Source organism: Sardina pilchardus, chromosome 1 (assembly GCF_963854185.1).
Source record: "Sardina pilchardus chromosome 1, fSarPil1.1, whole genome shotgun sequence".
In the NCBI taxonomy this organism is placed as follows: Eukaryota; Metazoa; Chordata; class Actinopteri; order Clupeiformes; family Clupeidae; genus Sardina; species Sardina pilchardus.
Genome location: NC_084994.1, coordinates 8526026 through 8536520, shown reverse-complemented (window position 1 = coordinate 8536520; position 10495 = coordinate 8526026). Strand labels below are relative to the sequence as shown.

At 44.3% G+C, this 10495-nt stretch overlaps 2 protein-coding genes across 5 annotated transcripts in view; both read right to left on the bottom strand.

Annotated features, from left to right (window-relative positions):
• Positions 1 to 1094, bottom strand: part of LOC134084000 (NACHT, LRR and PYD domains-containing protein 3-like) — a 13064-nt gene extending 11970 nt beyond the window's left edge. For 2 of the 3 annotated variants that reach the window (XM_062539844.1, XM_062539853.1), the window contains exon 1: positions 1 to 1094. This exon is cut by the window's left edge. The gene's annotated coding sequence lies outside the window, so the exon portion shown is untranslated. The other variant, XM_062539861.1, reaches the window with a different exon arrangement.
• A 719-nt stretch (positions 1095 to 1813) lies between these two features.
• Positions 1814 to 9765, bottom strand: LOC134090626 (NACHT, LRR and PYD domains-containing protein 3-like). 2 transcript variants are annotated; one of them, XR_009940137.1, is made up of 5 exons: positions 8403 to 9765; positions 7695 to 7868; positions 3827 to 3997; positions 2958 to 3320; positions 1814 to 2412 (listed from the first exon to the last, which is right to left on the bottom strand). XR_009940137.1 is itself a non-coding variant. In XM_062544272.1 (5 exons), the coding sequence occupies exons 1-5, from the start codon at positions 9722 to 9724 to the stop codon at positions 2367 to 2369; spliced, it is 1890 nt and encodes a 629-aa protein (XP_062400256.1). In that variant the 5' UTR covers positions 9725 to 9765; the 3' UTR covers positions 1814 to 2366. The 2 variants fall into 2 exon arrangements, 1 of the variants encoding a protein (XP_062400256.1); XM_062544272.1 differs by having other exon boundaries at positions 3144 to 3320.
• Between the last annotated feature and the right edge of the window lie 730 nt (positions 9766 to 10495).

Genomic DNA, 10495 nt, shown 5'->3' with positions numbered 1-10495 from the left:
TTCGTCACATTCAGTGTTTTATCAAAATGTTTACAGGCGTTAAAACATTGTGTTCTTTGTTTTTTTGCTTTTCCTTCTTAAAAAAAATGGTCAGGAAATATTGTGACATTTTCCTACAAGGCCTATTCTGCCTCAGGAAATATTGTGACATTTTTCTATTGCGCTCGCTGTAGTTTTGAAATCAATCATTTACACAACGGCTGAACACAACAGCCAAAGCCACAGCCAAAGCTTGACACCATATGTGCAGTGTACACCCCCATGATTTATTTTATTTGCTTTATTGTGTTCTTTTCAACCTTTTAGATTTGTGAGATAATCACGATGACATTATCATTTTTGTCCACTAGGTGGCAATGTGGGATTGTTCAGGGAGTAGTTCAGAGCATTGAGTAAAGAGAGGAAATCGAAACTTAAGTAGAGAACGAAACCTAGAGAGAAAGGATGAGACACAGAGAGCGTGTTACAGAATGTATTTCATGATAGAGTTGAAAACGAAGAACCTTCGACACACTTGTTGTCCAGACATCATTTCTTCAAGTGTGCAACATATACATTAACCAACATAGGTGTACATGTAAATCATGTGCATCGCGCTGCTCAGCCAAGTCTACCTGCACATACAAGGAATTTGGTCTCTGCATTTATCCCATCCGTGGATTAGTGAACACACACAGCACACACTCAACTACTGTACTCTCCCCACCCATATTTTTCCTACCGGTCAGGGATTGAACCGGCAACCCTTTGGTTACCAGCCCGAAGCCCTAAGTAGTAGGCCGCAGCTGCCTCAATGACCATATGTGTTACCGGAACACCACATGTTTCTTATCACAATATAATCCAGATCATGAACATATTGCGTACAGTCACATCTATACAGCGCTTCTCACAACACTCAAAGAGCTTCACAGTGAAGGTGGAACCTCACTAACCACCAATGACTCATATCAACAATAGAACTCCACATTATTGTAAGCACATGCAGCAACTAACGTTGGTAAAACAAACTTACGGTGCTTCATGAATGTTTCATGAGTTTGTCTTTCTGATATCCACTTCCCTGAAACGCAAGTGTTCTCTGTGTGCAACTGTTTCGATGTTTCCGTATTCAGAGAGCCAAGAAAACCAGTTCTTGTTTTTGTGGTTGAGAAAAGATTAACCCTTGAGTCCCTCATCAGTGAATGAGCACACACACACACAGACTACAGAACACACAGAAACACACACACACACACACACACACACACACTCACTCACACATGCATGCACGCACACGTGTGCGCACGCACACACACACACACACACACACACACACACACACACACACACACACACACACGCACACACAGACACACACACACACACACACACACACACACACACACACACAGACACACAGACACACAGACACACAGACACACAGACACACACACACACACACACACACACACACACACAGTGCAAAGGAAAGAGGAAAACACACTGTCACCTTTTATATTTCTCAGGTAGTACACAGTGCCCTCCAGAATTGTTGACAATAGGAAATTTGACTACAAACAGATATTAAAAATCATCTCACAATGAAAAGAATGAGGACAATTCTGAGAAAAGGGAATATCTCACAACAATATATATATATTTTTAATAAAAACAAAAAACAACATTGACATCATTATCATGACCACACCCAGGAATGACCATTGAACATGTCCTTTCCATGTAGATTTGATCAATTTAATTACATCATTTGACAGTGTGAAAATATCTTGAACAGGGGGCTCCAAAACTCACCTACAGTACAGCTGTCTTGATGAAGAGGCACATGTGGAATTAGTGTGGCATAACACACAGTGAGACAGTGACAGTGTCCTGACAAGAGGGGGCGCCAAAAACACACCTACAGCTGTCTGGATGAAGAGGCACGTGGGATGAAACAGAGGGTGCTGATGATGAAGCTTTAATGAGCACTTTTGCAGATTTTATCAGTCGCTTTGGTGCAGACTGGGGACAATGTCCCCAAATCATGGGAAAAATGTGGGATTAAACGGATTAATGATGAGAAATGCTAAGAAACTCAGAGTTCCTTTCACTGAAGGGGCCAAGCCAAGCTCAAGGATAGCCCCTTCCTGTTCCAACATGACCGTGAACCAATTCACCAAGCAAGGTCCATAAAGACATGGATGACAGAGTTTAGTGTGGATGAACTTGACTGGCCTGTACAGAGGCCTGATTTCAAAAGCTTTGGGATGAATTAGAGCAGAGACTGAGAGCACAACATGGAAACATCTGAATGTATTACTGTATATATATAGTGAGTGTGTGTGTGTGTGTGTGTGTGTGTGTGTGTGTGATGGATCCCACTCTCATGTCATTTGTCTCAACTCTCGTCTTTTCCCAGATTCACTCCATCTGCAGTATAAAGGAAAGAAGATGACGGTCAATCAGTGTCCATGACAACCATCTCCCAATGAGCGAGCCAGACTGCAGGGGGACAAATGTAACAGCAGCCATAGAATCACACTCACGCATGCAACACATTCATCTGTACAGCACAAATCAGGACATTTTAAACAACTAGGCTATCATTTTCAGGGAGAGATGAGAGATAACATGAAGGTAACATACAGAGAAAGATAGAAAGAAAGATGAGAAGAGATGTCAGTCAGATAAAAGGAGGTAGGACAGAGACAGAGTGGATGGGCAGGAAAAAGGAGAGAGTGGGGGATGACAGATAGAGAGGATGGGCATGAAAAAGGAGAGAGAGGGGGATGACGGATAGAGGATGGGCAGGAAAAAGGAGAGGGGGGATGAAAGATAGAGGATGGGCAGGAAAAAGTAGAGAGAGGGGGATGAAAGACAGATGGATAAGTATATGCAAAGACACACAGAGCAAACAGACAGAATAGAGAGAGGACACAAATAAAATAGGCAGGTTGGGCTCATGTCCTAAAGACCTGAGTGAATGATGGAGGAGGAGATGGAGGGATGGACTCAATGATGGAGGAGGAGATGGAGGGATGGACTCAATGATGGAGGAGGAGATGGAGGAAACAGACAGAATAGAGAGAGGACACAAATAAAAGAGGCAGGTTGGGCTCATGTCCTAAAGACCTGAGTGACATGTTTAGATATTTACTCACTGCAGCTTCTCTAGTGTACAGCGTGAGTCCTTCACTAGAGCACAGAGCGGCTCTACAGCTGATTTACTAATTAGGATGTTGTCACACAGATTCAGCAGTCTGAGACTTGAAGAGTGTGATGTCAGAGCAGAGGCCAGATAGGAGCAGCTCTCCTCTGTCAGATTACAGCCATTCAGCCTGAAACAGAGTTAAGCATCTGAATATGAATCACCAATCAACTGTCTTTAACCCTCCCCTCACACACACACACACACACACACACTGTATACACATCCCAACAGCTGTCTTGACCCTTCTCCCCCCCCCCCCCCCCCCCCCATGGGCGGCGCCAGGATAATTTTGTTGGTGTAGCTCATAGATCATAGCTAGGCTATTTAACAACATGAGCAAAGTTTGAATTGTGCTGGTAGCACCGCCGATTTTAAAAGCTACTGGTCTGCAATCTTGACACGCAACTTGAGCCAACTTGATGTTGCTTTGGTGTTGCTTATCAAAATCTTGGTGTTGCTTTAGCTATAGCAAGCAACACCCTGGCGCAGCCCATGCCCCCCCACCACACACACACACACACACACACACACACACACACACACACACACACACACACACACACACACACACACACACAACAAAGCACACACAGACAAAGCACACACTCACTCCCAACATGGAAAGATGCTTACTGTAGTTCTTCCAGTTTGCAGTGCTGATGACAAAGTGCAGAACATAACAGTTTCACTCCTGAGTCCAGGTTATTGCCACCCAGGTCAAGCAGTGTGAGACTTGAGGAGTGTGCGGTCAGGGCAGATGCCAGATAGGAACAGCTCTTCTCAGTCAGCTTACAGTCATACAGCCTGAAACAGAGTTAAGAATCTGAATATGAATCGCCAATCTTCTACGCCCGCACACACACACACACACACACACACACACACACACACACAGATGCACACACACAAACAGACATGCACACAGCACATACATACACACTCTACTTGCTGTCTTTAACCTCCACCAGGCCTGGGGTAAGTAATCGGGAGAATCTGGAGATTTCCCGATGGGCCGCTTCACTTTTGGGCCGATCGAGAATTTTTTTTTTTTTTTTTACATTTGTCAGGTTAGTCCATCTTCTCTTAAAGTAGGCTAGAGGTTCCGCATTCTGACACCGCAGCCTCTGCATGGGCTGTAGCATACCATGCGAGGGAGTTCTCCCCTCCCAAGATAGAGTTGGTTGGGTCCATAGCACGTCTTTTCCCAAATATGATTTCTCAGATAGGCTACCGATAGCAGGGCAGGCCCTACCGCAACTATACGCGCCAGGGTCTCCAGCAAGTGTGAAATACATGTCTCATCACCAGGCTATTTGGTACAATATTTACCTCTGTTACAACAAGTCATGATTTATGCCCATTAAACTTTTAACTTACTGTCAGCATCCGTGTCACCTGAAGCATAATGATAGAAATATCTATTGAAAAGCACAGTTGATCTGTGCATGCACCATCTTTTGATTATTTGATTTAGAAAGCAAGTTCATTATTTTGATCTGCTATTAGAATGGAAGCTTAATATAATAATTTAGCCCGAAGTTAGATAACATGTAGATATTTGCTGCAATTTCAAAACCGGATTACTCGGGATCAGCGTATTGTACAGAGGAATGCTTCATATCCTCGGGTCCGGGTCTGCTGTTTATTTTGATATACTGTATGGTTATATGTTGACTGGAGTTTGGGAGATATAGGCTACCACCGAGAGTAATCGGTGTGGAGGTGGATGAAGCTCTGTGTGCACAGTTGAAATAGCCTATGATTAAACTGAAGGTAAGCAACGTTAATTTTCGTTAGGTTTCGTTAAGTTTATCACGGCACCTGCTAATATCGTTTGAAAGCTCAAGTCCAGCTCTTCCACAATATCTGTGAATTATGTGTGATCTGTGAGCAATTAGGCTAAATAGAGAATGTGAATTTGGATACATTTTACGTCCATCGGTCACATGGATGTCCGCTCCTAGATGCCGTTGCCATTCACAGTGTAACTTTGTAGCCTACTGTGATTTGAACTGTAAACATTAGTTCAATATGCCTTTATGCTGAAGAGTGCAAAACGTTTGAAATGCTTTATTCATTTATTTCTGCTTTTGTTCATTTATCAACCTTGGGATAGTGGAATATGTTAACTTCTCAGATTATTATTTAACCTAGGCTACATTATTTGTTGAACCATGGTATTGCAAAGAATAAATACAGGACAGTAAGAGCTGAACTGTTGCTTAATTGATCCAATTACCACTACTACGGAAAAAGTGGGCCGGTATTGGGCCTGAAATTCCCGGGCTGAAAAGAGGCCCCACTCCGGCCCTGACCTCCACCACTACCACCACTATCCAACACACATTTGATATAATTCATTTGATTCCAATTTACAAGTCAAGTTTCATTAGGAACCAAATTTCAGCAGTCTATTGTGTGTTTCTACAAATTCAAGGGTACAAGACACAGTCTCTTCCAAATAAACATACTTTCCAAAATTTCTGATATGGAGCACTAGTTGGCTTTTTGTTTTGTGTCGTCCTCCAATGCAAAACTCATTGAATTCCAACCTAAGTACATGACCTCGGCTACCAAACACTAACACAATGAGCCGTCATTTGTATTCTAGGTTCTTAATGGCACACACTAGAGGACCGATAGATCTCCTCCACACTAGAGGACTGATGGATCTCCTTTACACTAGACCGATAGATCTCCTCCACACTAGAGGACTGATGGATCTCCTTTACACTAGACCGATAGATCTCCTCCACACTAGAGGACTGATGGATCTCCTCCACACTAGAGGACTGATGGATCTCCTCTACACTAGACTGATGGATCTCCTCCACACTAGAGGACTGATGGATCTCCTCTACACTAGACTGATGGATCTCCTCCACACTAGAGGACTGATGGATCTCCTTCTCACTAGACTGATAGATCTCCTCTACACTAGACTGATGGATCTCCTCCACACTAGAGGACTGATAGATCTCCTCTACACTAGAGGACTGATGGATCTCCTCCACACTAGACTGATAGATCTCCTCTACACTAGAGGACTGATGGATCTCCTCTACACTAGACTGATGGATCTCCTCTACACTAGACTGATGGATCTCCTCCACACTAGACTGGTGGATCTCCTCCACACTAGACTGATAGATCTCCTCCACACTAGAGGACTGATGGAGCTCCTTCTCACTAGACTGATGGATCTCCTTCACACTAGAGGACTGATGGATCTCCTCTACACTAGACTGGTGGATCTCCTCTACACTAGACTGATGGATCTCCTACACACTAGACTGATGGATCTCCTCTACACTAGAGGACTGATGGATCTCCTCCACACTAGAGGACTGATGGATCTCCTCCACACTAGAGGACTGATGGATCTCCTCCACACTAGAGGACTGATGGATCTCCTCCACACTAGAGGACTGATGGATCTCCTCCACACTAGAGGACTGATGGATCTCCTCCACACTAGAGGACTGGATCTCCTCCACACTAGAGGACTGATGGATCTCCTCCACACTAGAGGACTGATGGATCTCCTCCACACTAGACTGATGGATCTCCTCCACACTAGAGGACTGATGGATCTCCTCCACACTAGACTGATGGATCTCCTCCACACTAGACTGATGGATCTCCTCCACACTAGACTGATGGATCTCCTCCACACTAGACTGATGGATCTCCTCCACACTAGACTGATGGATCTCCTCTACACTAGACTGGTGGATCTCCTCCACACTAGACTGATAGATCTCCTCCACACTAGAGGACTGATGGAGCTCCTTCTCACTAGACTGATGGATCTCCTTCACACTAGAGGACTGATGGATCTCCTCCACACTAGACTGATGGATCTCCTCCACACTAGAGGACTGATGGATCTCCTCCACACTAGAGGACTGATGGATCTCCTCCACACTAGAGGACTGATGGAGCTCCTCCACACTAGACTGATGGATCTCCTCCACACTAGAGGACTGATGGATCTCCTCCACACTAGAGGACTGATGGATCTCCTCCACACTAGACTGATGGATCTCCTCCACACTAGAGGACTGATGGATCTCCTCCACACTAGACTGATGGATCTCCTCCACACTAGAGGACTGATGGAGCTCCTCCACACTAGACTGATGGATCTCCTCCACACTAGAGGACTGATGGAGCTCCTCCACACTAGACCGATGGATCTCCTCCACACTAGAGGACTGATGGGTGTACTCCACACTGTGGTGGTTGGCTACATTAATGATGGCGGTTGTGTGGTTGGGCATCTTCTCAATTAGATGGCACACACACACACATAATGATAAATGACATCTCAGACCATTGTTCTCATTGCCTGAAGAAGATCCCACTGCGGATCGAAACGTTGCCTTTTTATATAGTTAATAAAGTGTATTTTTGGAGCCTACCCAGTGTGCGGACCAATCCATTCCACACACACACACACACACACACACACACACACACTACAAGAAATGGTGCTTACCAGAGTTCCTCCAGTTTGCAGTTTTGATTACTAAGAGCGGGACATAAAAGTTCCATTCCTGAGTCCAGCAGCTTATTCTCACTCAGGTGCAGCTCTCTGAGACTAGATGAGTGTGAGTTCAGAGCAGAGGCCAGATAGGAACAGCTCCTCTCTGTAAGATCACAGCCTTTAAGCCTGAAACAGAGGTAAACTATTATTTTAATCGTTAATAAAAGCTCGTTTTTCCTTCAATGAATAGAATAATATCCATGTTAGAGATAGATCTAGTCTGTCAACATAAAACATGTTATTGAAGAAGGCACATTATTCACTTTTAATTGCAACAGATACGTCAAGATAGCAAGCTACAGTACCATTCTGGTTTTAAAGATCCCCTCAAAGATCAGATCATAATTTGAACCCTGATATCACACTCTCTTACACATTGTTGTCACTGTACACATGCTCTCTCCCACACTCACACACATACACTCTCTCTGTCCAACACACTTATGATGACGTGACAGTGAAACGTGTGCTGTTTTCATACACATGGTCAAATACCTAATCAATCACTTCTTCACGATACTCCCACTTTCTCCTCAACCTTCCAATAAATGCATAATGCACAAGCAAGAAAAGTTTTCAACACTAGTTGCCATGTTTTAAGGTGCAAATAGTAACAGAAACAGGTGGTAATATGGTTGTAGTTCTAAGTACATTATTTACCGAGCTGATGTGGATATTGTGGCCACTGGCAGCAGCTTCTGAAGAACTTCATCTGGACTGAGGAGTTCGGTTTGATCATTCTCTGGTGTCTTTATGAACTTCTGCAGGTCAAACTCAGCCAGCTGCTCTTCTGACATCTTAAACGTAAATATCACAGTCTTCCACTCTCCTGGTAAGAGCATGTCTACATATAGAGCTCCTGAGTGTCTGTCAATGCCCTCCACTACAGCATGGTGATTCAGCTCATTCAGACAGTAGAACAGGTTGATCCTTCTGTCTGAGCTACTCTGATCTCTGATCTTCTGTTTGACATACTGCACTGTTTGCTCTGAGCTTTCTGATTGGCTGCTGCTCTGTGGGAGAAGGTCCTTCAAGAGATTCTGATTGGACGCTAGGGAGAGGCCAAGAAGGAAGCGGAGGAAAAGGTCCAGGTGGCCATTTGTACTGTATAAGGCCAGGTCCACTGCAGTCTTGAGTAGGTCATGAAGTGTTGGAGCTCTGAACAGAGCAGAGAGCTGAGAGGTTTGCCGTTGGTCAGCCATGTTTCTCTCTCTGTTGCTGAAGCAGAGGAACACATAGAGAGCTGCTAGAAACTCCTGAATGCTCAGATGCACAAAGCTGAACACCTTCCCCTGGTACAGCCCAGCCTCTTCTCTGAAGATCTGTGTACACACTCCTGAGTACACTGATGCTTCTGTGATGTCAATGCCACACTCTTTCAGATCTTCCTCATAAAATATCAGATTGCCTTTCTCCAGCTGTTGGAAAGCCAGTTTCCCCAGTTTGAAAATCACCTCTTCATCTGTCTCTTCTCTGTCTGTGTACTTGACATGTTTTATGCTTGTCTGAATGATTAGGAAGCGTGTGTACATTTGTGTCAAAGTCCTTGGCATTTCTACTTCTGATTCTTTTGATTCATGATCTATGCCTAATTGTTGTGATGTGCTCTCTACAACAGTGGCTGAAATCCAGCAGAAGACTGGAATGTGGCACATGATGTAGAGGCTCCTGGATGACTTCAGGTGTGTGATGGTTCTGCTGGCCAGGTTCTCATCACTGATTCTCTTCCTGAAGTATTCATCTTTCTGTGGGTCATTGAATCCCCTTATTTCTGTCACCTGGCCCACACATTCAGGAGGGATCTGATTGGCTGCTGCTGGTCGGGTGGTGATCCAGAGGAGAGCAGAAGGAAGCAGATTCCCCTCGATGAGGTTTGTCAGCAGAACATCCACCGAGGCTGGCTCTGTCACTTCACAACACTTTGGATTAGAGCAGAAATCTAGAGGAAGTCGAGACTCATCCAGACCATCAAAGATGAACATGACTCTGTGCTCTGAACTGGTGAAGACTCTGGGATCCTTGAGTTCAGGAAAGAAGTGCTGAATAAGACCCATCAGACTGAGTTTCTCCTCCTTCATCAGGTTCAGCTCCCGTAAGGGAAGAGGAAATATAAAGTGGACATGCTGATTGGCTTTTCCTTCAGTCCAGTCTAGAATGAATTTCTGCACAGAGACAGTTTTTCCAATACCAGCGACTCCCTTTGTCAGCACTGTTCTGATGAATTTATGCTGTTTGTGATAGGGTTTAGAGATGGTGTCCACAACCTCATCATCAGAGTCATCAGATTCACCAGAAGAGTCATCAGAATCTTGTCCAGATAAGGGTTTAAAGATGTCACTGCATTTGATGGGTCTGCTTTGTGCTGCTTCTCTCCAGGATGCTCTCTCTATCTGTCTGACCTCATGTTCATCATTGACCTCTCCTTTCCCCCCCTCTCTGATGTAGAGCTCTGTGTAGATCTCATGGAGGAGTCTGGTGTCTCCCTGCTGTGTGATTCCCTCAATCAGATACTGAAACTTCTTCTGCAGGTGGGATATGTGGATCTGTTGATATCTGTGTGCAAAAGCCAAAACGCATAATTAAAGAATAAATCATTTATTGAATCATTTATAAAAGACTAAATCAAACCATTCAAAAACACATGTAGCCAGGATTCAAACTATGATAAGCAAAATGCATACAGTACATACATTTACTCATAGGGCTTGGTAGTGCACATGCACACGCACACACATGTGCGCGCGCACGCACGC